The following is a 27,292-nucleotide window of genomic DNA, read 5'->3' on the forward strand; positions in this document are numbered from 1 at the left end:
AGAAAATCCAAGAAGCTTTTTGATGGTCTTCCTGAGAGATGGAAGCTACTAGATCGCAAGGGTGCCTATTTCCCATAATAAGTCCTCATTATGAGCAGCCTAGCAGCACATGGTCAGAAATTGAGTCAGAAACTACCTTCGGTCACTGCTCACTTCCACATATGCAAACATAAATGTTTTAGAAAGCTGCTTGCACAAATTGATTCCAGCAATGGATGACTGTGGAACTGATGTAGATGGCTTCATAGTAAAAACATTACATTTTCTGGATCCTGCTTGGTCCAACAGTGGAATTGCTGTTTTTGCAACTAAGGAACCAGAACCGTGAAACAGTAAGAAAGATAGCTTAATATTCACACAAACATGCACAAAGTAATTAACTTTCATTCAGCTAATTCGAGATTGTCACATTACCATTTCGAAAAGTTTGTAGTGCAAAATTAAACATAAAACGTGTTCTGATGATGGTTGTGCATGTGCTCTTTAAGTTTATTATTCAAGTTTAAAGAAATGAAGCTTTCAAGTTTGTATGTATTCAACAAAAAAAACTACAGTGAATTTGAAAATTCCAAGCCTTACATTTGATATATTACCACATATTTAGTAGATTTTTTGATAAAAAGTTGATAAGTACTTTAAATATACAGTATTCCATTTAGATTTTTAGAAAATGATTTAAGATTTGTCACAAGATAACTTCAGATTTGTAGACGTGGTGGGTGTGGAGAAAGAAAATGCAACAGTATAGGTTGACCTCAATGAACAGACTGGAAACTACAGATAATGAGTGAATATTGTTCTGTGACAGGAGATAAGTGGGTCTAATGTGTGTCACTGTACGTAGATGATTTCGGCTCTCATTAAGGAGTATAATTTTGAAAAATGGTTATGCAGCAGAGAACACAAGAACACACAAAAATAAGGGCAGGAGCAGATCAGCTGACCCCTCATCCTTTATCTGCCATTCAATATGTTCAGGTTGATCTTTCCCAGGCCTTGGCTCAAAGTCCTAAATTTCCCAATATTTAAAATAATTATCTACCCCCTCTTTAAATACTTCCAATGATCCAGCCTCCACAACCCTCTGGGGTAGAGAATTCCAGAGAGTCACCACACTATAGAAAAAAAATTCCCATGGGTTTCAGTTTTGGATGACCTTTCCTTTACCACGTAATAATATCCTCTTGTTTGAAACTCTCCCACTCATGGAAGCATTTCAACAATTATTGTGGGGGACAGAAATAATTGACATCAACTGTACAATGAATCATCGCTCACTCAGATGTTGCAGTTTAATAGTGTACTTCGTGATATTCATATATTCATAATTGGTGTCATTTATTTTAATATGCAAAAGATTTTATATGGAAAATGACAATATTGCTTTCTGTATTTATCTTAACATTTTTAACTAAACAGTCTAAAATTACATTATAGATATAAACTGTTATTTTTATCTTTTTCATAGGTTTGTCAATTGAAAGGTTTTGTTTGACAGGGGGAACAAGTCCTATTAATTATCTAAAAGCATATAACACCAACCTGTACCTCTCATCAGATCCAATTAAAGTAGCAAAAGCTCTCAGTGAAGGTAAGAGAAAAGAAATGCAATCCACAGCAGAAATGAAAAAGTTATTTAAAAGCATTTAAAAAACTACAATCATTATTACTTCTTGGCAATAGAAATTGTTTACTCAATGCTATGGCCTGCAGTTATGCACAATAGATTGTTCATGAAATCAGAAGATATTTAATTTGAAAAGTAAAAGCAGACATGGTGGTGCTAGAAAGTTTGAGAACCCTGTAGTATTCTTTCCATTTCTGCACAAATATGACCTACTCTTGTCTTTTGGACCATTCTCTTGTTGCATTATCCAGCTTGTATTCTCCTGTACAATGTCTTGATACAATTTTAAATTCATTGTTCTCTCAACGATTGCAAAATGTCCAGGGCCTGAGGCAACAAAGCAGCCCTAATCCATGATGCTCCTTCCATCAGTTGTGATGAGGTTTTGGTTTTGGTGTGCAGTGCCTTTCTTCCTCTAAACATAGCAATGTGCATTTTTTTACCAAAAAGTTCAACTTTTGTCTCATCTGTCCACAGAACATTGTTCCAGAAGCATTGTAGACCATCCAGGTAGTCATTTGCAAACCTGAGACATGCAGCAATGTTTTTTTTTGGAGAGTAGCGGTTTCCTCTGTGGTGTCTTTCCATGAACACCATTCTTGTTCAGTGTTTTTCTTATAGTGGATACATGAACAGAAACTTCAGCAAGTTGTAGAGATTTCTGCAGATTTTTTGCTGTTACCCTTGGGTTCTTTTTCACCTCCTTCAGCATTCCGCATTGTGCTCTTGGTGTGATCTTTGCAGAATACTCACTCCTAGGGAGAGTAGCGACAGTACTGAGTTTCCTCTGTTTGTAGACAATTTCCCTTGCTGTGCACTGATGAACACTCAGGTCTTTAGAAATGCTTTTGTAGCCTTTTCCAGCTTCATGCAGCTCTACAATTCTTCTAAGGTCCTCTGTAAGTTGTTTTGATCGAGGCATGATGCATATAAACAGATCTTACTTGAGAAGTGCACGCTGTTCAGAAGTGGGATGTGAAGGGGAAGAGGGGCATTAACGGATGTTAGAGACAGTCCACCCTGCTTTTCCTGGACAGTGCTATGATTGATGTCCTTTTGAAGCAGTTTGGATCTTCTTACTGCAGCACTGAGAGATTGAAGATGTCCCTGAGCACCTCAGCCTGTTGGTTTGGCATAGGCTTGCAGTATCCTGCCAGGTATATCGTTGGGGCCGACGCCTTGCGAGAGTTCACTGTCTTGAAGGATGTTCTGATGTTGGCCTCAGAGACAGAGATCATAGGGTCACCAGATGCTGTGGGACTGTGCGGAGGTGTAGTTTTATTCTCTCTTCCTAAACATGCACAAATGGTGTTGAGCTCATTGGGGAGTGAAGAGCACAGCCATTTATGAGGTTAAGTTTCACCGTGTAGGGAGTAATAGCATGTAAACCCTGCACAGATGTTGTACATCCAGTTGATTCTAACTCCACGTGTAATTGCATTTTTGCTCTTTCAATGGTCTCCATCAAAGTTATAAGCCATGATCAGTGAGCTCAGATTCCTGTCATTTTCATCCTGCACCAGATCAGAAATGAGGGAGGTGGCCAGAGTCCCAGAGTACGTGTGGGAAGTGTGTCTAGCTGCAGCTCCTGGCAAAATGCATTGGCATATTGTGAATAACTCATGTGGTGAGTTAGTCACACCAGTTTGAGGGCCTAAGACAGGGACTGGGTGACCAACTGGTAGAATGTAGACTGGGAATCTAGGCTATATAGTGGAGCAGTTAAGGAACAGTGAAAAGCTTCCAAAGAGGATGTTCACAGTGCTCAGTAAAGTATATTCTAGTAAAAAGCAAGGGCAGTAAAGGTGGGAACACAATTCTTGGATAATTAAGCAAGGGCAACCAAGTCATGTGCTTGCTAAAGTTTGGGAGAGGCAACTTCAGGTCATTTAAAAGAAAAATTGTTCCGCATGCCCACGTTGTAGGATTTGTAGGACAGAGCTATGATATGTAATGTTTTGTAATAGTTTGTTTCTCTGATTTCAGGAATCGCAGCAGCAACCCTGTGTCATCTTGACAAAGATGCACAGCTCTGTGAGCAGCAGCTTAGAGTGGCTTTTGATGGAGATTCCTTTGTGAATCAAGAAGCGAACGAGAAACCTTCGAAGGGTTATATGCAGTCTGAATCAGTCTGTGAATATGAGCCCAAGTCAATGTCACTGGTGCAGCAGGTACCGCCTGAAACTTTTAGCCGCTCTAACATTTGGTGTTAGCTAAAGGTTTAGCATTAGTTAGCATTGAATTCAATTTTTTTCAAGTTTAAATTTATAATTGTTAGCAAGAATGACAGGAATTACAGGCTGTGCGTGATCTTCTGATATATAAATGTCACAGGCTCCCATTAGAAATGTAACCACTAAACAGTGTTCTAGAACTAAACAAAGAAACTTAATCTTTATAATTGTGCAGTGCTTCCTGCTCTTGGATTCCAAGGAATATAACAGTATATTTCTGTTTTCTGACATGACTAACAAAGCCAGACATAACTTAGGTCTGCAATAATTTATTAACAATATAACAAGATGATGGGAAACCTTTATTCAAGAATAGCTCTTATATCCTACTATGACATTAATGTATAGCTTTTTATTTAAAACATAGAAAAGCTACAGCACAATACAGGCCCTTCATCCCACGATGTTGTACCAAAAATGTACTTACTTTGGAAATTACCTAGGGTTACCCATAGCCCTCTATTTTTCTGAGCTCCATGTGCCTGTACAGGAGTCTCTTAATAGACCCTATCGTATCTACCTCCACCACGGTCGCCGGCAGCCCATTCCATGCGCTTACCACCCTCTGCATAAAGAACTTACCCATCTCCTCTGAACCTACTTCCAAGCAGCTTAAAACTGTGCTCTCTTGTGTTAGCCATTTCAGCCCTGAGAAAAAGCTGCTGACTATCCACACGATCAATGCCTCTCATCATCTTATTTACCTCTATCAGGTCACCACTCATCCGTGACACTCCAAGGAGAAAAGGGCAAGTTCACACAACCTATTCTCATAGGGCATGCTCCCCAATCCAGGCAACATCCTTGTAAATCTCCTCTGCACCCTTTCTATGGTTTCCACATCCCTCCTGTAGTGAGGTGACCAGAACTGAGCACAGTATTCCAAGTGGGGTCTGACCAGGGTCCTATAAAGCTGTAATATTACCTCTCGGCTCTTAAACTCAATCCCACGGTTGATGAAGGCCGTTGTACCGTATGCCTTCTTAACCACACAGTCAATCTGCACAGAAGCTTTGAGTGTCCTATGGACTCAGACCCAAGATCCCTCTGATCCTCCACACAGCCAGAAATCTTAACATTAATACTATATTCTGCCATTAGGAATGATCTACCAAAATGAACCACCTCACACTTATCTGGGTTGATCTCCATCTGCCACTTCTCAGCCCAGTTCTGCACCCTATCAATGTCCTGCTGTAACCTCTGACAGCTCTCCACACTATCCATAACAACCCTAACCTTTGTGTCATCAGCAAATTTACCAACGCATCCCTCCACTTCCTCATCCAGGTCACTTATAAAAATCACAAATAGAAGGGGTCCCAGAACAGATCCCTGAGGCACACCACTGGTCACCGACCTCCATGCAGAATATGACCCATCTACAACCACTCTTTGCCTTCTTTAAGCAAGCCAATTCTGGATCCACAAAGCAAGGTTCCCTTGAATCCCGTGCCTCTTTACTTTCTCAATAAGCCTTGCATGGGGTACCTTATCAAATGCCTTGCTGAAATCCATATACACTACATCTACTACTCTACCCTCATCAATGTGTTTAGTCACATCCTCAAAAAAATTCAGTCAGGCTCTTCAGACGCCACCTGCCTTTGACACAGCCATGCTGACTATTCCTAATCATATTATGCCTCTCCAAATGTTCATAAATCCTGCCTCTCAGGATCTTATCCATCAACTTACCAACCACTGAAGTAAGACTCACTGGTCTATCATTTCCTGGGCTATCTCTATTCCCTTTCTTGAATAAAGAAACAACATCTGCAACCCTCCAATCCTCCAGAACATCTCCCATCCCCATTGATGATGCAAAATCATTGCCAGAGGATCAGTAATCTCCTCCCTCACCTCTCACAGTAGGCTGGGGTATATCTCATCTGGTCCCTGTGACTTATCCAACTTGATGCTTTCCAAAAGCTCCAGTACATCCTCTTTCTTAATGTCTATATGCTCAAGCTTTTCAATCCGCTGTAAGTCATCCCTACAATTGCCAGGGTCCTTTTCTGTAGTGAATACTAAAGCAAAGTATTCATTAAGTACCTCCGCTATTTCCTCCAGTTCCATACACACTTTTCCACTGTCACACTTGATTGGTCCTATTCTCTCATATCTTACCCTCTTGCTCTTCACATACCTATGGAATGCGTTAGGGTTTTCCTTAATCCTGTTCACCAAGGCCTTCTCATGGCTTCTTCTGGCTCTCCTAATTTCATTCTTAAGCTCCTTCCTGCTAGCTTTACAATTTTCTGGATCTCTATTATTGCCTAGTTTTTTGAACCTTTCATAAGTTTTTCTTTTCTTCTTGACTAGATTTTCAGCAGCCTTTGTACACCACAGTTCCTGTACCCTACCACCCTTTCCCTGTCTCATTGGGGCGTACTTATGCAGAATGCCACACAAATATCCTCTGAATATTTACCACATTTCTGCCATATATTTCCCTGTGAACATCTGACCCCAATTTATGCTTCCAAGTTCCTGCTTGATAGCTTCATTTTTGCCCTTATTCCAATTAAACACTTTCCTAACTTGTCTGTTCTTATCCCCCTCCAGTGCTATGGTAAATGAGAGAGAATTGTGAATTGTGTCTATAAAAACCACCCAGTAGAGTTATTGACCCCTTCCTGTTCCTAACTTCCAGTCACAGAGACTCAGTAGACATTTCCTCCATGACTTCCTCCTTTTCTGCAGCTGTGACACATCTCTGATCAGCAGTGCCACGCCCCACCTCTTTTGCTTCCCTCCCTGTCCTTTCTGAAACATCTAAAGCCTGGCACCCTAAATAACCATTCCTGCTTTGAGCCATCCAAATCTCTATAATGGCCACAACATCATAGCTCCAAGTACTGATCCACGCTCTAAGCTCATCCGCTTTTATAAAATACGTTATAACATTTACAACATATACTGAATTATAATTCAAAACTGAATGTTTTATACATCTGAATTTGAAACTGTACTGTTTTACTGGAGGCTGTGTTAAATAATATTCAATTAAAATGGCTGAAGACTTAATTTTTATGCACATATTTTGTGGCAGAATTTAAAGACTAATGCAGTTCCAGTACATTGTGGATAAATCACTGAAGAGTGTTGTTGAGGTGGTAGATAATGGGTGTTGTTGACGTGGTAGATAGTTAATGTTGACGAGGTAGTTAATGAGTGTTGTTGAGGTGGTAGATAATGGTTGTTGAGGTGGTAGATAATTAATGTTGAAGAGGTAGTTAATGAGTTGTTGAGGTGGTAGGTAATGAGCATTGTTGAGAGGTAGATAACAGCGGTAGGGTAAAGTTCCATCTGTATGATTTTAAAAGAAGATTAGTAATGGAATTGATGGCAAGTCAGCCAGCTAATTTTAAAAACTTCTTTGGCCTGTTTATGATAAAAGAGAAAACTGCTTGGACAATTTCCACAAGCTTTGATCCAGATTGATTTTCCTATATTATTCATGCACTCTACCTATCATCCACTAGTCTCTGGCACCCAACTCCATTCCTCCCCCACCTAGCTTTATCTGCTCATCATCTCCCTTCTAACCTAGGTGCATCTATTGCTTGCCAGCCCCTGTCTTTCCCCTCCCTATCAGCTGACCATCTCTCGTCTACACTCTCAGACCATATGCTGCATCTCTACCTAAATTGTCAACTGTCACTCTGTCTTCACAGGTGCTGTCTGCTGTGTGTCTTCACAGGTGCTGTCTGCTGTGTTTCTCCAGCAGGTTGTTTTATTGTTAATAGAGAGTGACATTGAGACCTTTTAAATTGAAGTTCTCTTCTGGTAGTCTGGAGAAAACAGTGGATATTTTGTTGATATGTATGTCACATTCTCCATAAAGGCCAAATAGAGAGTCAAATGGCAGCAAAATGAAGGATCACATTTGGGAGTTGGAGAGAGGAAGATAGCAGTAGATGGCAACAAGGGGTGGACATTTTGACTGAGCTGTTAGTCCAGAGAAATCTTTGAAGATTCCACTTCACTAGCTCTATGCACAAGCCTTGAGGTACAAAACTCAAGAAATGACAGGTTCTGTCACGTGTCTGATTCTGGGCTATGATGTAATTTAGCCAAATGTATGTATTAGACTGCACACTTCAGCAGTGATAGACTTCATTACAGATTGATTCTGTAAGCCATGATTAATTTGTACTATCAGAGTTGCAACCAGCTTCCCAAAAATCAGGCAAACAATGGTCAAATTTCAAAGTAAATTTATTATCTATGTATGTATACCGTACACAACCCTGAGAATCAATGTCTTGCAGGCACTCGCAGGAAAGCAAAGAAATGCAGTAGAACCCACAAAAAACACAAACGAGGAAGAATGACAAATGTCCAATGTGCAAAAGAGAACAAATTTTGCAAATAATAAAATCAGTACTCAAATAATGCATAGAGCATGACTCCAGAGTCTTTGAAAGTGAGTTCACAGGCTGTGGCATCAGGGCAGCTCTGTGTTGCGTGAAGCCAGTCCAGGAGCTCAATGGCTACAGGGCAAATACTGCTCCCAAACCTGGTGGCATAGTGCTGCAAACTTGAGAGTCAAGTTCTCTGAATCCTTCAGGAGATCAGTCAGTTTCCATTAAATGGCAATTCCTTCAGTGGTGGGCCCTGTAATAGTCTTCATTTCCTCATGAAGAAGGACTTTCAGTACTTATAAAAACAAAAGGGAAATAGCTTTATTAGAGTAGACCAAAATTTCACTGAGTTGAGAAAAATTTAATCATAGTTTGTTTGACAAAAACAGAAATCTGCTCCATTGCTATTGTACCTTGGGAGCTGCATACCAGTACCTGATTGGAAAAGATGTCCATTTAGGAAAGTCCTCTGAGAGGTTGGAGATGATATTTCCTCTGTTTATTGGTATGCTTGGCAGGTAAGTGTATCAAGGATTTCAACCACTGCAGGCTTTCCAATTGTTGAGCTTTACATACTGGAAGCCCTCTGGATTGTTGCTTACTAGTTTCCCAATCCAGTAGTGTAATCTACTTGCCCCAGGTGTCTCCACTTGTGAAAGAGGTTGCATATATCTTCCACAGCTCTCATGGTGGTAGTTCCTGACCTGGTGCTTGGTGGTATCAATTACTGAGACGTCTGTCCTACTCCAAGTACTGAGAATTCTGTCCTGCTGGGGCAAGCCCAATTTGCAAAAACAAATGTTGAAGTTAATATCAAAGTATTGTGACGATGAACAAAAGCAAAAGTCTGCATATTCTGGAGATGTAAAATGAAAGCTGAAAAAACAGGAAATATTCACTAAGGACAAACGTCAGCTGCGAAGAGAGTAATGGAAAAATACACCTTTATTTGGAAACTTTTGCAGTATTTCACCGCATGTTGCCTGATTTGTTGAATATTTCCATTACTTTCTCTTGTTCGTGTAATTACATGTTTACCATTGTTCAATTGTAGTGTGCTGTGATTAATGAATTTACAGTATGTGTACATGATGAGCTTTTAAAAGTTTTGGTTTTTTACTCTGTTTTGTTTTTATGACTGTAACATTAATTTAGCTCCAATGCCATATTTGCGTTTGCTGACGACATTGCTGTTGTTGGCCGAATCAAATGTGGTGATTAGTCGGCATTTAGGAGAGAGACTGAAAATCTGGCTGAGTAGTGTCACAACAACAGCCTTTCACTCAACATAAGCATAACCAAAACGCTGATTACTGATGCAGGAGGAAGGAACTGTGGATCCATGAGCCAGTGCTCATTAGGAGATCGGAGATGGAGAGGATCAGTAACTTAAGATTCTTGGGTGTTATCATATTTGAGGATCTGCCTTGGAACCAGCACACAATACCATTTCAAATAAAGCACAGTAGTGTCTCCACTTTCTTAGAAGTTTGCGTAGATTTAGCATGTCATCTAAAACTTATATTGATGCACAATGGAGAGCAACCATCCTGACTAGTTGCATCATAGCCTGTAAGAAAACACCAATGCCCAACAGTCCACGGGATTTACAGAAGCAAATTTGAAGAGAAACCCCAGACTTACAAGAAACAAAGTTGTGATCTCTCACAACTAGATGATTTTAACTTTCCATATATTGACTGGGGCTCAAATACTGTAAAAGGGCTGGATGGGATAGAGTTTGTCAAATGTGTTCAGGAAGTTTCCTTAATCAGTACACAGAAGTCCCAGCTAGAGAGAGTTGTGATACTGGATCTTCTGTTGAGGAGTAAGATAGGGCAGGTGACAGAAGTTTGTGTTGGAGAACACTTTGCATCCAGTAATCATAATGCCACTAATTTCAAGATAATTATGGAAAAGATAGGTCTGGTCTTTGGGTTGAGATTCTAACTTGGAGCAAGGCCAATTTTGATGATATAAGAAAGGATTTTGCAAGTGTGGATTGGGACAGGTTGTTTTCTGGCAAAGGTGTACTTGGTAAGTGGGAGGCCTTCAAAAGTGGAATTTTGAGAGTACAGAATTTGTATGTGCCTGTTAGAATGAAAGGTAAGGATAACAAGTTTAGGAATTTGTGATTTTCAAGAGATACTGTGGCCCTGGTTATGAAAAAGGAGGAGGTGCATAGTAAGTATAGGCAGGTAGGAACAAATGAGGTACTTGAGTATAAGTAATGTAAGAGAACATTTGGGAAGCATTTGCTAAAACAAGACATGGTGTTGCTGTAACAGACAAGATAAAGGAGAATCCTAAGGGTTTCTAGAGATCACAAGGGAGCGGATATAATAATTTGGACTATTTAGATATTCAGGGACTGATTAGGGATAGTCAACATGGTTTTGTGCGTAGTAAGTCAAATCTAACCAATCTTATAGAGTATTTTGAAGAAGTTCCTGGGAAAGTTTATGAAGACAAGGTAGTGGATGTTGTCTGCATGGACTTTACCAATGCCTTTGACAAGGTCCTGCCTTGAATAAACCAGAGAGTGTTTGTAGATGGTTGTCCCTCTGACTGGAAACTTGAGACTACTGGTGTGCCAAAGAGATTGGTACTGGGTCCCTGTTGTTTGCCATCTATATCAATGATCTGGATGATAATGTGGTAAGCTGGATCAGCAGATTTGCAGATGACACCAAGATTGGGGGTGTAGTGGACAGTGAGGATGACTATCAAAGCTTGCTGATGGATCTGGGCCACCTGTTGAAATCGACTGAAAAATGACTGATGGGATTTAATGCAGACAGCTGTGAGGTGTTACCTATGAACAGGAAAAATGTAAATAAGATTGAAAGAGTGCAAGGAGAATTTACAAGGATGTTGCCGAGACTTGTGGACCTGAGTTATAGGGAAAGATTGAATGGGTTAGGACTTTAGTTGCTAGAAAATTTGACAGAGGTATACAAAATTATGGGGTGTAAGATAGAGTAAATGCAAGCAGGCTTTTTCCATTGAGTTTGGGTGAGACTACAACCAGAGGTCATGGGTTAAGGGTGAGAGGTGGAATGTTTAAGGGAAATATGAAGGGATCTCCTTCACTTGGGTGGTGTGAATGTGGAATAAGCTGCCAGTGCAAGTCGTCGATGCAGGGTTAACTTCAACATTTAAGAGACATTTGGATATGTATATGGATGGGAAGGGATGGGAGAGGTTTGGAGGTCTATGGTCTGGGTGCAGGTCATTGGGACTAGACAGATTAATTGTTCAGCATGGACTAGGTAGGCTGGAGAGTCTATTTCTGTGCTGTACTTTTCTATGACTATGACATCTTCACTCACCACAACTCTGAACTGATCATTGAACACGACCTATACCTATAGGATTCACTTTCAAGGACTCTACAATTCAATGTTCACAGCTGTTTATTTATTTATCTATCTATCTAGTTGCTTATTACTTTTTCTTTTCTATTTTTGCAGAGTTTTGGCTTTTACACATTGGTTTCTAGTCAGTCTTTGTGTGCAGTTTTCACTGATTTTATTGTATTCTATTGTGAATGCCTGCAAGAAAGCGGATCTCAGGGTAATATTTTGTGACATATACATACTTTGGTAATAAATTTTCTTTGAACTTTGAACTTTTGAACAGTACATTGTTCACACAAATAGTGTGAAAATGATAAACTGGCACCAGTTGCACAATGCTATTGCGGCTCAGTGTTTCAGAATTTGGAGTTCAATTGTGCTGCCATCTGTAAGAAGTTTGTACATCCTTCCCGTAAGTGCATGGGTTTCCTTCCTCATTCCAAATACGGGGCGGTTGGTAGGTTAATTGTTCATTGTAAATTACCTGTGATGAGTCTTGGCATAAATAGGCTTGTTGGGCCAGAGGAGCATGTTGTGTGCTGTGTCTCTAAATAAAATAATAAATAAACAAAATATCAATGATTGCTTGGCATTTTAGTAGGCTGCATAAACTCACAAAGATAGGAAGATTTGGAGATCTCCCGTGTTGGCAGCCAGGCCTCCTGCCTGGTTGCTGTGCAGTCCCAACATTCCTGTATCATCCTATTTCACCAAAAACTGGTTGGAAGCAGCCTTAAATTTAAGAGTAGATTTTCTGTTTCTGTGGTTGCAAAGGTGAACCTCACCAAATGGTCTGAAATATCTGTGTTCTAAAGCAAAAGAGTTAATCAGGTTGCAAGTTCCATGCAAGGGAAGCAATTTTAAATTTACCCTACTGATGCCTTCTGAATATTAAAATAAAATGTACATTTTTATATCTTAACCAGGAAAACAATTCTTTAGAGAGGAATTATAATGTCCATTCTTTGTTATGCCCCTTCTTTCTTTAATTACATCACCACTAGCCACTTTGTTGTTTGTGAACAAGACCCGTATTTCATTTATAGGTTGTTGACCTGACATATTGGTTTTAATTTTCACAAATAAGAGAAGTTATTTGTCCTTCATCAAAACCTCCCCAATTACTGGCATTTTACACCTTTTTATCCAAGCTGCCTAGGTGGCAGTGAGGCCCGTATCACTTTTTTAGTCCTTGGCATTTCCCATCTTTCATTCAGATTGTTTCTTCAATCTATTCTTCCTGTTCTCTTCCTTATCAATTTCAGTCTCCAGCCCTTGCTCCCATTCTTACAAATTCACTCAAAACCTCAGTAATGCGGAAAATCTTGGTAATATTTTAAAGGCACAGTGGCAATAATTAGAGATAATTTTCTTTACATTATAAAATTCTGCCCCATCCACTTCTGTGGCAGTACCTGCTTCTTTATTGAACTCTAACCATTCCTCCCCTTCTTTAAAATCTTTAAACTGTTTAAAATGTCAGTTTATGACAGGCAAGCAGGCAAGCTTGATAATATTTATGCGTGTTTGTGTTTGGGTAGTGGTTATGATGTGCAGAAAAGAATAGAAAAATATCTGTTATTTCAAAGGTGATAGAGTGAAGCATTGGTATTTAAGGGAACTTTGGTGTTCTTGTACATGAATCCTTGATAGTTAACATAGAGGCACATCAGATACTACAACAGTTGTTTGCGGCCATTGAAGCATACCTTCAATAACTCCAAAAGACTGAAGTTGGGTAAAATACTGAAAGGCTTTTATTTGCTGTACAATATGACCTCCATGGTGAGTGTCTGCCCCCGGACTGAGGGGGAGGGGCAAGGCAAAACACCTTTATACAGGACTCTGTGGGAGGAGCCACAGGGGCAGTCAGCAGAGGGGCGTGTCCAGACAGTTAACCCAGTTACAACAGCCATGGTGATGCCACACCATGAATTTCCAGGTCTAGTCTCCCTACCTAAGGAAAGAAGGAGATCTTTGTGATAGGGGAAGTGCAACAGAGGTTCATCAGATTGATTCAGAAATGGGGTAGTATATCCTTTTGAGAAGAGATTGAACAGATGGGGTCTACTTTCCAGATGGATTATTTTCCACAGATGCTGTCTGATCTGCTGGTATTTCCGATCATTTTCAATCTTTAAAGGTGTACTGTCACTTGAATTTAGATGAGTAAGAGTTGATCTTGTTGTAGCATAAAAAATTCTTGAGGTTTATGAGTCTTGACAGGTTAGACAAGGGTGTGACCATTCCCCTGATTGAAATATTCAGAATGAGGCTTTACAGTTCTAAAACAATCGATCAACCATTGTGAGGTGAGATGTTGAGGAACTTCTCCACTTAGAGGGTTGTTAATCTTAAGAATTCATCTGCCAAACTGGATCATAGAAGCTCTGTTGCTGAATATATTTAAGTCTCGTTGAATATTAAAGTATCCAAAGACATTATATTAGTGTAGTACAGTGATGAAAAAGAACTCAGCTACACCTTATTGAACAGCAGAGCAGACATAAGGAGATGAATAGCCTGTAATTGCACTGCCGTTTCCAGCTGTTTGGTATTTGTCTTGTGATTTTGAGATGCATTATGTTACTGTTGATACATAAAGTAAATAATTATTTTAGAAGTTGTATTCATGGAGGTTAATACAGTAGTAATAATCCCCAGGCAGGCTTGTGAAATTTTTCCTTTGGCTAGAGAGTATGTCTTACATTAGTGAAAAGGCTATCAATTGGGCACTTCGATCCTACTTAAAAATGGGGAAGTGATCAAGGAAGAATCTTCGAAGCACAAGAGATTCTGCAAATGCTGGAAATCATGAGCAACACACAAAATGCTAGAGGAACTCAGCAAGTCAGGCAACGTCTATGGAGAGGAATAAGTAGTCAACATGTTGGGCCAAGACCCTTCTTCAGGACTCAGAAGAAACTTCTAGATGGTCTTTTCACCTTTCGTGTCATCACTAATTCTGCAGAGAATGGAATCTGCCATCCTTATCCAGTCTGGTCCGTCTATGAATTCAGACCCACAGTGTTGTTCAGTCTTGACTGCTCTCTAACATGGAACAGGCAAGCTATCAAGTTGGAGGTAACCAGTGATGGGCAATAAATGACATTCCAGCCAAAAACATCTATGTTATGCGAATGTGTTTTTTCTTTAATAAAGAAATTATGGTAGAGCAAATAGCCAGTGACAAGAAAACTACATAAATAGAAGTGACACTTTACAATTCCTTTTCTCAACTGTGGGTGGTCCAGGCATTGTGTAATTCTGTTCCCAGTGATGTAAACAAACTCTTTTTGTCAGTCTTTTCGTTTGAAACCACCTTAAAATTTTGGATTGACTGTATGGCTATAATAGAGATTGATTTTCTAAGATATGTTACTTTTTGCTATAGTTGATATTTTTAGTGCATGGGTGGTCTGGCCTGTTTGCTGTGCTTTGGATTCAGGGAGAAGCGACCAGCTTTTTCTTGTTAAAAACATCCCTTGAAGACCAATTAGTAAACTGAGTTTTGCTATGCTAAACCAGTTATTGGGGTCATTGGAAGGGCTGCATCTGATTCTGTATGAGTAAACTTTCCATTGAATGAATTTTAATGATAGTTATCTGTTAAATCAGTATTTTATTCCACATAAACTAATTCCATTTGAATTTATTGAATAGCTACAAATGGATAAACATTACATTAATTTATAAAAGTGATATATGTCTTTATTAGCCTAGTTTATTTGCAATGCTTTACATTCAAAGTTAAAAGTCTGTTGAAAGGCTTATGTTAAAAATACAATCATGTCACTTGCTTTCCTTTGACAAGCAACACAAGTAAAAATCTTAATTTTCTCAATAATTTTCGACACTGAATCAAGAATGACCTTTTAACATCTCTCTTGGTTTTTTATACTGATTAATTTCAAAGGAAGTAAGAAAATGGATAAGTGTTAAAATATTATTGCACAAAGTCAGAACAAAACACAAGGAATCAATTTTAGTCTTCAGGTGAAGCGAAGGGTGAGAGGAGGAGATTAAGTAATTGAAGTCCTGTGTTAAGGGCACATATTCTGCTTTTTTATATTTTCCTTATAAATGTCTATGTCTGCATTTATAATGTAAACTGTCTATGCAGGTTTACCACACTCTAGCTACATGCTGCTCTGGTGGTCCTGCAACCTGTTGGGTGAATCGGTTGGGGGAAGGGTGTTGGTTTTAACTGTTCGGAGGGGCCTCAGTACATTTGTCAATTGAGTGCAAGGATCTGAAGAAGTGTCGCGTTGATGATTCTGGAACAGAATGGGAATAGTTACAGAAAAAAATCACCAAATCTCTGGAGTTGCTTGGGGGCTGATTAGCGGGCACAGCCCAGCAAAGAAATATTTGTAACAGTTTTTCAGCTTAGAGTGTTGAAGGCAATTATCAACAGGAACTCAGAAGATAGTCCAACAGCCATTGCCTGATCAAAAAAAAACCTGAATACTAGCAGCATTGATGAGGGATTGTGTGGGGAAAACACACAATCACATAACCGCACTTAACAATTCAGGTGAAACTTCCACTGAGTTTGAATCCAAGTGTGAAATGCCAATCCTTACGCTGAAGGTCATTTTCACTTCTGAACTGAAGAAATTTCATGAGATGGCACTAATGTTAGCAAATAACATTAGAAAATTGTTATTGTACCACTAGCGGCAATGTCAGGTGATAGGACTATGTCTTTGAATTCAGCATAACATGAGCTTTGAAAATCATTGTTGTGAGAGATATGGTGATTTCTGTCACCTATCTGTTACTGCTGGATGCGTCCCCTTTTAAGAATGACTTCATGTGACTAACAGCTCTTATTAAGTGAAAACTTATAAAACAAAAAGCAGTTTCAATGTAAAATGTTGAAAGAATTTCAGAGAAATAAATCCAAATACTTAATTTTTTTTTAGAAATTCATCAACACTTGTTCCTGATGATAATGAGTCTTCAAAAATTAACTACAATCTTTTTGTATGAGAGGCCAGGCTTGGCGGCTGAGGAGTTGAATCCTGCTCTAAGTTTGCAGTGGCTTTGTTTGTTGGCAGGGAAGTGAGAAGCAGTGATCATTCACTGGTGTTTGAATAGTGCTCATGAATCAGAATCGGATTTATTATCACTCATTCAGTATGTCATGAAATTTGTTGTTTTTGTGGCAGCAGTACAGTGCAAAAGATAAACAAATGCTATGTTACAATGAAAGCTGAAATTTGAGCAGGAGAAGCTTAAGTCAGATGTATCACTATTTCAGTGGAGTAAAGGAAGAGTGGAGGCAAGAGAGAGGAGTTGGCCAGAATGGATTAGAAAAGTACTCTGGCAGGGATGATGGCAGAGCAGCACTGGCTGGAATTTCTGGAAGCAATTTGAAAGGAACAGGATAGATACATCCCACAGAGGAAGAAGTATTCTAAAGGCAAGATGACACCACCATGACTAACGAGCGAAATCATAGCTAACATAAATGCCAAAGATTCGGCATATAGTAGAGCAAAAACTAGTAGGAAGTTAGGAGATTGGAAAGCTTTTAGATACCCAATGGAAGGCAACTAAAAAGTCAAGAAGGTAAAGATGGAATACAAAAGTAAGCTAGCTAATAATATTAAAGAGGATACCAACTGTGTCTTATAGAACATAGAACATAGAATAGTACAGCACAGTACAGGCCCTTCAGCCCACTATGTTGTGCCGACCCTTAAACCCTGCCTCCCATATAAGCCCCCACCTTAAATTCCTCCATATACCTGTCTAGTAGTCTCTTAAACTTCACTAGTGTATCTGCCTCCACCACTGACTTAGGCAGTGCATTCCACGTACCAACCACTCTCTGAGTAAAAAACCTTCCTCTAATATCCCCCTTGAACTTCCTACCCCTTACCTTAAAGCCATGTCCTCTTGTATTGAGCAGTGGTGCCCTGGGGAAGAGGCGCTGGCTATCCACTCTTAACTATTCCTCTTATTATCTTGTACACCTCTATCATGTCTCCTCTCATCTTCCTTCTCTCCAAAGAGTAAAGCCCTAGCTCCCTTAATCTCTGATCATAATGCATACGTTCTAAACCAGGCAGCATCCTGGTAAATCTCCTCTGTACCCTTTCCAATGCTTCCACATCCTTCCTATAGTGAGGTGACTAGAACCGGACATAGTACTCCAAATGTGGCCTAACCAGAGTTTTTTAGAGCTGCATCATTACATCACGACTCTTAAACTCTATCCCTCGACTTATGATAGCTAACACCCCATGAACATCTAAACATCTCTGCAGATACATAAATTGTAAAAGGGAGGTAAGAATGGATATTGGACCGCTGGAAAACGATGCTGGAGAGGTAGTAATGGTGGGAATTCCAGGTGTCATGGGTCGTGAAGTGTGTGAAGTTACCATTATTAGAGAGAAGGTTCCTGGGAAAACGAAAGGTCCGAAGGTAGATAAGTCACCTGGACTAGATAGTGTACACCCAAGGATTCTGAAAGAGGGAGCTGGGGAGATTATTTCAGCACTAATAATGATCTTTCAAGAATCACTAGGTTATTAAGGATGTTGTTTTGGGGTACTTGGAGGCAAATGATACAGTATGTTGTAGTCAGTATGGTTTCCTCAAGGGAAAATCTTGCCTGACAAATCTGTTGGAATTCTTTGAGGAAATAACAAGCAGAATAAGATGAAGGAGAATCGTTTGATGTTACATACTTGGATTTTCAGAAGGCCTTTGACAAGGTGCCATGCATGAGGCTGCTTCACAAGGTACAAGCCCATGGTATTTTAGGAAATATTCTAGCATGGATAAAGTAGTGGCTGAATGGCAGGAGGAAAAGGTGCGGAATAAAAGGAGCCTTTTCTGGTTGGCTGCTGGTGACTATTGGTGTTCCACAGATGTCTGTGTTGGGACTGATTCTTTTTACACTATATGTCAACGATTTGGATGATGGAATTGATGGCTTTCTTGCAAAGTTGGCAGATGATACGAAAATATGTGGAGGGGCAGGTAGTTTTAAAGAGGCCTCAGAAGAACTTAGGAGAATTAGGAGTGAGCAAAGAAGTGGCAGGTGGAATACAGTAATGGGAAGTGTATGATCATGCACTTTCATGGAAGAAATGAAAGGGTTGACTATTTTCTAAATGGAGAGAAAATATAAAAATCTGAGGCGCAAATGGATTTGGGAGTCCTTGTGCAGGATTTCCTAAAGGTTAATTTGCATGTTGAGAATATGGTGAGAAAGGCACATGCAATGTTAGCATTCATTTCAAGAGTACTGGAATATAAGAGCAAGGATGTAATGTTGAGGCTTTATAAAGCACTAGTGAGGCCTCACTTGGAGTATTCAGAGCAGTTTTGGGCCCCTTATCTTAGAAAGGATGTGCTGAAACTGGAGAGGGTTCAAACGAGGTTCACGAAAATGATTCCAGAGTTGAATGGCTTGTCATATGAAGAGCGCTTGATGGCACTGGGCGTATATTCACTAGAATTTAGAAGAATGAAGGGTGACCTCATTGAAACCTATTGAATGGTGAAAGGCCTAGATACAGTAGATGTAGAGAGGATGTTTCCTGTGGTGTGAGTGTCTAACACCACAGGACACAACTTCTAAATAGAGGGTCGTCCATTTAGAATGGAGATAAGATGGAATTTCCTTAGCCAGAGAGTGGTGAATCTGTGGAATTCATTGCCACAGGTAGCTGTGGAAGCCAAGTTTTTATGTATAGTTAAGGCAGAGTTTATAGATTCTTTATTGGCCCGGGCATGAAGGGACACAGGAGATTGGGGCATGATGCAGTTGAGGAGATTATAGTTTGCTACCTATAACAATGGTGTATTTCAGGCAATCGTGTCATAGGGCTTACGATATGCTTTATTAGGTGTTTAAGTCAGAAGCAGCAAGGCTCGATACTATTTTCAGTCTTTCCCTCCAAAATGCTGTACCTTACCCGAGAAGTTCAGAACAAGTAGGAAACCATTATCGCCATGCCGATGACAACCAGCATCAAGGGTAGTCCAGGCTCTGTTGTTTAGACGACAATGCCCGTGTCTGCTTGGGCTCTGAGAGCGAGCTGTAAGCCATCTATGACTCATTCATTGAAGCAGACTAAAAGATAGTGTTTGCATTCAAAACTCACCATACCAGGATCATATACAATACCAATTGATATTAAAACTTCACAGTGAGATTCTCACAAGTATGGATGACTTCCTATGTCACAGCGATCATGTCTCATTGGATCATTGTGGTGAGAATGGGTCCAGGGTTAATTGTATGTTAAAGCTGAAGGAAGGAGAAAGCTAGGTGGTTATGCAGAGCACCCCTGTGGCCATTCCCCTCAATAATATGTCTACTATTTTGGATACTATTTTGGGGAGGGGAGATCAACCAGGATGAAGCCACAGCAATGGGGTCTCTAGCACTGAGCCTGGCTCAGTGGCTCAGAGGGAACAGGGAAGAAGAGGAGTACAGTTGTTACAGGAGATTTCATAGTTAGAGGATCAGACAGGAGATTCTGTGGATGTAAGGAGACAGCCAGGTGATATGAAGCCTTCCAGGTGCCAGGGTCAGGGATGTCTCAGATCGGATCCACAGCATTTTAAAGGGGAAGAGTGAACAGCTATATGTTGTGTTATTATTGATACTAATGACATAGGTAAGAAAAGGGTTGAAGTTTGAAGAGAGAATATAGGGAGTTATGTAGAAAGCTGAAAAGCGGATCTCAAGGGTGGTAACCTCTGAATTGCTGCCTGTGCCATGTGCCAGTGAGGATAAGAATAAGATTATTTGGCTGATCAATACGTGGCTGAGTAATTAGTGGGGGCAATGTTTCAGATTTCTGGATCATTAGGATCTCTTCTGAGGAAGGAAAAAAAGACAGGTTACAACTGAACTCAAGGGAGACCAAAATCCTTGCAGTCAGGTTTGCTCGAGCTTTTGGGGAGGTTTTAAACTAACTTGGCATAGGGATAGGAACTGGAGTGATAGAGCTGAGGATGGAGCAGTGGGTGTACACGTATACAGTGTGTAGTGAGACTGTGAGAAAAGGGAGGCAGAGGACAGGACAAAATGGTAGTCAGTGGGATGAGTTGAAGTGGGAACAAAACCAAAATGAATAATGAATACAGGACTGAAGGGGTTATATCTCGGATGCACGCAGTATTCTAGAATTTTTCTCGAGGACCGGACAATTGCAAATGTCTCTCCACTCTTTAAGGCGGGAGGGAGGTAAAAGAAAGGAAATTATAGGCCAGTTAGTCTGACTTCAGTTGTTAGGAAGACATCTGTGTCTATATATAAGAGGGTTCGGGGTACTTCGAGGCGCATGATAAGGGGAAATCTTGCCTAACAAATCTGCTGGAATTCTGCTGGAAAATAATGGAGAGGATAGACAAAGGAGAGTGAATGGATATTGTTTACTTGGGTTTTCAGAAGACCTTTGATAAGGTGCTGCACATCAGAATGCTTAGCAAGATAAGAGACAGTGGTATCACTGGAAAGATACTAGCATGGATAAAAAATTGGCTGACTGGCAGGAGGCAAAGAGTGGAAATAAAGGGGGACTTTCCTGGTTGACTGCCAGTGACTGTGATGTTCCGCAGGGGTTAGTGTTGGGAACTGCTTCTATTCATGCTAGATATTAATGATTTGGATGACAGTTACAAAGAAAAATGGAGGGGCAGCTAGTGCTGAAGAAGCAGGGAGTCTGCAGAGGGATTTAGATAGTTTAGGAGAATGAGCCAAGAAGTGGCAGATGAAATATAGTGTAGGGAAGTGTATTGTCATGCACTTTGTTAGAAGGAATAAATGTGTGGGACTGTTTTCTAAACGGGGAGAAAATTCAGATTTCAGATGTGCAAAGGGACTTGGGAGTCCTTGTGCAGGATTCCCTAAAGGTTAACTTGCAGATTGAGTCGGTGGTAAGGAAGGCAAACACATTGTTAGCATTCATTTCAAGAGGATTAGTGTATAAAAGCAAGGATGCAATCCTGATGCTTTTTAGGTCATTGGTCAGCCCAACTTGAAGTATTGGCCCCTTATCTTAGAAGGGATGTGCTGGAGAGGGTGGATGGCTCTAGGCCTGTACTCTCTAGAGTTTAGAAGAATGAGGGGTGACCTCATTGAAACCTATCAAATATTGAAAGGTTTAAATAGAGTGGATGTGGAGAGAATGATCTCTATAGCGGAGGAATCCAAGACAGATGCAACAGCCTCAGAATAAAGGTATGTCCCTAGAGAACAGAGATGGGGAGGAATTCCTTTAACCAGAGGGTGGTGATGCTGCAGAATTCATTGCTGCAGACAGCTGTGAAGGCCAACTCATTCAGTATATTTAAAGCGGAGGTTGATAGTTTTTTGTTTAGTAAGGGCATCAAACATTACTAGACTGGAAAATGGGTTTAGGATGGATAAAAAAAATCAGCCGTGGTATAATGACACTGCAGAACTGACAGGCCAAATGACCTAATTCTGCTCCTATGTCTTATGCACTTGTGGTCTTAGGGTCTGGTGACAAAATTCACCATTGCATTCAAATTCAAGTTTAATTGTTATTCAACCATACAGCCAAACAAAACAATGTTCCTCCAGGGCCAAGGTATAAAACATAGTACTAACAGTCACACATGCACACTGCACATATAGCACATACAATTAAAGTTCAGAGTAATACTTATTATCCGAGTACATACATGTCACGACATACAACTCTGGGATTCTTTTTTCCTGCGGGACTACTTAGCAAACCTATTGAACAGTAACTGTAAACAGGATCAATGAACAACAAACTGCAAATATAAATAATGAGAGCATGAAATAACAAGATAAGGAGTTATTAAAGTGAGAACATCGTTTGTGGGAAAACCAGAAATAGAGGAAGTGTAGTTATCCCCTGTTGTTTAAGAGCCTGATGGTTGAGGTTAGTAACTCTTCTTGAACCTGGTGGTATGAGTCCTGAGACACTTGTACCTTCTACCTGACGGCAGCAGCGAGAAAAGAGCATGGCCTGGGTGGTAATGATGGATGCTGCTTTTCTTCGGCAAAGTTTCATGTACAAGTGTTTGTAGATGTGCTTTACCTGTGATGTACTGGGCCAAATTCACTACCTTTTGTATGATTTTCTGTACAAAGGCATTGTAGTCCTCATACCAGGCTGAAATGCCGCCGATCAGCTCACTTTCCACCACACATCTATAGAAGTTTGCCAAGACCACTGAGGAAGTAGAGAAGCTGCCTCACTCTCTTTGCAATGATATTTATATGATGGGTCCAGGACAGGTCCTCTGAGGTAGTGACACCCAGGAATTTAAAGTTACTGACCCTCTCCACCTCTGATCCTCCGATGATTACTGGTTCATGGACCTCTAGTTTCCTTCTCCTAAGTCTACAATCAGTTCCTTGGCCTTATTGACATTGAGTGAGAGGTTGTTGTTATTACACCACTCAGCCAAGTTTTCAACCTCCCTCCTGTATGCTGATTCATCACCACCTTTGATACAGCCCACTACAGTGGTATCATCAGCAAACTTGTATATAGTGTTGGAGCTGTCCGTAGCCACACAGTCATAGGTGTAAAGCAAGTAGAGCAGAGGGCGAAGCACACATCCCTGTGGTGCTCTTGTGTTGATGGAGATTGTCCACTGGTCAAGATGGTGCCAGTGAAATAACGATCCCTTGGGCGACTTCTTCAGATAGCAAATCTATCCAATTATTTCACATTTTCAACGCCTTCTGGTTGTTCTGTTTGTCTTATTTTTAAGCTGTCTGGTTAGTAAGGACAATCTTTAATTTTAAGACTCATATCAAAATCTTTCTGATGAAGGATCTTAGCCTGAAACATCAATTCCTCTCCATATGGATGCTGCCTGACCTCCTGAGAGCTTCTAGCATTTTGCGTTTGTTGTTCTAGATTTCAAGCATCTTCAGGATCTCTTGTGTTTATGGCTTCTGTCATTATCGCTCCAACAGAGGGAACCTCAAACTGTCTTATGCCCTATTCTTCCTTTGTCCAGAATCTCTGTGGTCTACTAAAATATGATTTGGTGCAGATATTTCACAATTTTTTAAAAAACATCCATGGAGCTTTCTGTTGCTCATGGATACAATTAACTTTAGTAACTTACATGTTCACAACATAAGAAAAGTAATTTTTATTGAAAGCAATACAGTTGATGCTAGGTATCGGCATTTCCAAGTCATGTTAATTCACTCAATTTAACAATTTCTTCTGATCCTATACTCACAACCTCTTAAAATGACAATTTATACTGTGCTCTGGGAATATTGACACCAGTACCTAACCTTGTTTTCTGGAGAGTTTTGCAAACAAGCCAGAGAAGAGATTTCAACCTGTAACCCTCAATTACTGAGTAACTTAGTATTCGTACACTTTCTCATCTCTATCATTTAACATTTTCTCAAGTTTCTTAACTGATAGAATTTTTTGGCTTGAGCTAAATATCTTCCCAGAAAGAAGCAAGCTATTTTTTTGAAGAATGAAGGCAGACAGTGTAGGGAAGTCATTGAAGTCAAGATGTACTGGACACTAAACAAATCTCAAAGCTGTGCTATTTTTTTGTGTTATGACTTCCACCCAAATATAGGCTCTGATCATAAATCCTCTTCCTTTCCCCTCCCTGGCTTGCTATGCTGTTGTCCTTTCAATATGCCCTTGAATATACTGCATAAGCTTGAAGTATAGTTTTCAGTTCTGATCACCTCAATATAGCAAGCATATGGATGCTTTAGAGAGGGTGCAGAGTAGATTTGCCAGGGTGCTGCCTGGAGTAGGGAACGTGCCTTATGAGAAAATGTTGAGTGAACTAGCTTTGGACCAAAGCAAGATGAGAGGTGACTTGATAGAGGTTTATAAGATTATGAGAGGCATTGATAGGGTAAATAGTCAGTGCCTTTTCTCCCATGGTGGCAGTGCTCAATACCAGAGGATATTCTTTGTGTTAGTGAGTGCAGGAAAGTTTAGGAGAGATGTCAGAGGTATGGTTTTTACACAGTGAGTGGTATGTATCAGGAATGCACTACTGGAATTGACAATGGAGGTTGATACAATAGGGACGTATAAGAGACTCTTAGAAAGGCACATAGATATTAAGAAAAATGGAGAGTTATGGGCTGGGTAGGGGGAAGTGTTAGACTGATCGTGGACTAGGTTTATATTGATCAACACAACATTGTGGATGGAAGGGCCCATACTGTGCTATACAGTTCTATGTTCCATCTTCTTGCAGTTTCTCCCCACCTACAGTTTAAACAAAATATAATCGATGACAATCCCAAACCTATTCTTAGACTCTTCCCCTCTGAAGAGAATGAACGCAACATTCCTTTTCTGTCCACACAGTTGTTGTTTCCCATTCTTGGTACCTATCCACAAAAAGCATCTCCTCCAAAGCCTTGACCTTCCTTCCAGCATTGCTCATTCATTTTTCTATTATGTCTCAATCATTACTGAAATATGTATGTTAGTTAATGGTCTTGGCAAAATGGGATTGTCAGTGTCATTGTCGCACAGTTGTCAGTTCAGTGCAAATGTAAAATGATCTTAAGAGTAAGGAAGAAAACCCTATCTAATGTTGCTCACTGCATTAAATGTCATGCTAGTAATTGATGGTGCTTTAAAATATCTGTACAGCAATATAGAGAGCATCAGCTATAAAGAAGTTGAATAAGTCAACTTTCTGCAAAACATCATCAGGATGGACATGATATAAAACAGATCAATTAAAACTGAAAATTTAAAAGATACTGCAGAGAACTGATTACAAGTTAACTATTCCAGACTACATGATTTGTTGACAGGTCAGAGTATTTCAATATGGAGTTTTGAAACTGCAATACAATTACAACAGTAAACAGAAGGAATTCATATTGGGTGAGTCCTGATTAAGGACGTTTCGGACTGAAACATCAACTGTGTAGATGCTGAGTTCCTCCAGCATTTTGTGTGTGTTGCTCAAGACTTCTATCATCTACAGAATCTATTGTGCGTATCATTTTGGGTGATCAGGCAATTTAAGATAATGCAAGTAATATCTGTGTCAGGAATTGATTTCCTGACAAAGGTATTCTGGTGACAGAAGTGTGCAAATGTCGATATCAGCAAAAATGTGCTGCAGAAAGAATGTGGTTATAACATGAGATTTTTATTTTTCCATAGACAGGAAGAAGTGGGACCCCTGAAGGAGCAAAGGTAAAAACTTTCCATAAAATATTTGAGTCAGTTTTCATTATACAGTGAATTAAACAGTGCTGTAGAACTATTGAACAATTCCTGTTAACAATGTTATTGGAAGGAAACATTTTGCATTTAATCAGTGTAACATATTTGACTTTGCAGTTTGATTTGAGTTAGTACAAGGAGAATGACAGTTCAATTTCAATAAGTGAACTTTGAAGGAATGAATAATGAATTCACAGTAGTAAACTGTTGTGGACTGTTATGGGTAAACCTATAGTCAACAGTTGGAAATGTTTAAATATGTATTTGATGAAATACAAAGCACTCCATATCCCAAGTCAAAAATTCTATTTGTACAAATAAACAATCTTAATCAATAAAATCAAACAAGATAGCATCAGAAAAAAGGAGATTTACCCAAATGTCAGAAAAATTGAATTTGTTTAGTCTGGAGCAACTAACGAAAAAGACTGAATGAGTAAAAAGATATAATTAATTGCAAGGAAACTGCAAGGAGTACCAAAGTCAGCAGAAAATTCCCTTTGAAACATAACAAAATAACATATTTTAAGGGAACAGGTGCACCTTTAAAGACAGGTGTGAGTATGACTACAGTGCAGATTAAATAAATGACTAAAATGTTAAATGTTGCAGTTAGATTGTTTTGAAGGTCTTATGTTTTTTTCTCCACCATCAGATTTCTGAATGGACAAAGAACCCATGTAAACTATCTCACCATTTTTTTTCATTTTTATCTACTTTGAATATTTAATATATATTTCTTATTGTAATTTATAATTTTTATTATATATTGCAATTCACTGCTGCTGCAAAACAACAATTTTCATAGGATATGTTAGTGATATTAATCGTAATACTGATTCTGAAATCATAAGTCTTTTAAGGGGTTTTTATAAATAAATCAAGAAGTCAAACTTAATAAGGATTTAATGTAATTAAAAAAGACAGCTGCTGTGACGAATAGGATTGAATATGACAAGTTTAATCCATTTTAGATCCAAAATTCAGGAGTAGTTTCTCAATGATAAAAGACTGGGAACTGTGGAAGCAAAGAAGGTATTTTGTATACAAATTCAGCTGTTATTTATATGTCACACTATAAAACTTGCTAGAGTGCTTCAAAGAAACTCATGAAGCAAAATTTGATACCATGTATGTATCAAGAAGGAGAACAAAAACTTTTGCCAGATGCTTATACAACTATCTTAAAAGATGAATGTAAGTAAAATGAATTTTTAAAAGCTAGTGGAATGATAGCCCCAATTTCAAGGCATCTGAAATATAAACTTTACACAAAGAGGAAGGAATTATGCTTAAATTGTATTGAGCTTTGGTTAAATTACCGTCTGTAACATTGTGTCAAATTTATGTACTTGCATTAGAAGAACTTTGGTGTAGCACAATGATTCCAGCACTTAAATTACTATTGTAAATTGTATGAATTTAGCTTGCTTTTCTCTGAGTTCAAATGCTTGGGAGCCAATAGATGCTGCCA

General features: G+C 39.5%; 1 protein-coding gene across 1 annotated transcript in view; it reads left to right on the forward strand.

Moving 5' to 3' along the window:
* LOC134339732 (cytosolic 5'-nucleotidase 1A-like) overlaps positions 1–27,292 on the forward strand; it is a 68,606-nt gene that overhangs the window by 15,902 nt on the left and 25,412 nt on the right. Inside the window, exons 4-6 of the mRNA XM_063036466.1 lie at positions 1,469–1,591; positions 3,614–3,798; positions 25,756–25,788. Coding sequence (XP_062892536.1) covers positions 1,469–1,591; positions 3,614–3,798; positions 25,756–25,788 — 341 coding nt within the window. The remainder of the gene's footprint in view (positions 1–1,468; positions 1,592–3,613; positions 3,799–25,755; positions 25,789–27,292) is intronic.

This window comes from Mobula hypostoma, chromosome 2, assembly GCF_963921235.1.
Source record: "Mobula hypostoma chromosome 2, sMobHyp1.1, whole genome shotgun sequence".
Taxonomy (NCBI): domain Eukaryota; kingdom Metazoa; phylum Chordata; class Chondrichthyes; order Myliobatiformes; family Myliobatidae; genus Mobula; species Mobula hypostoma.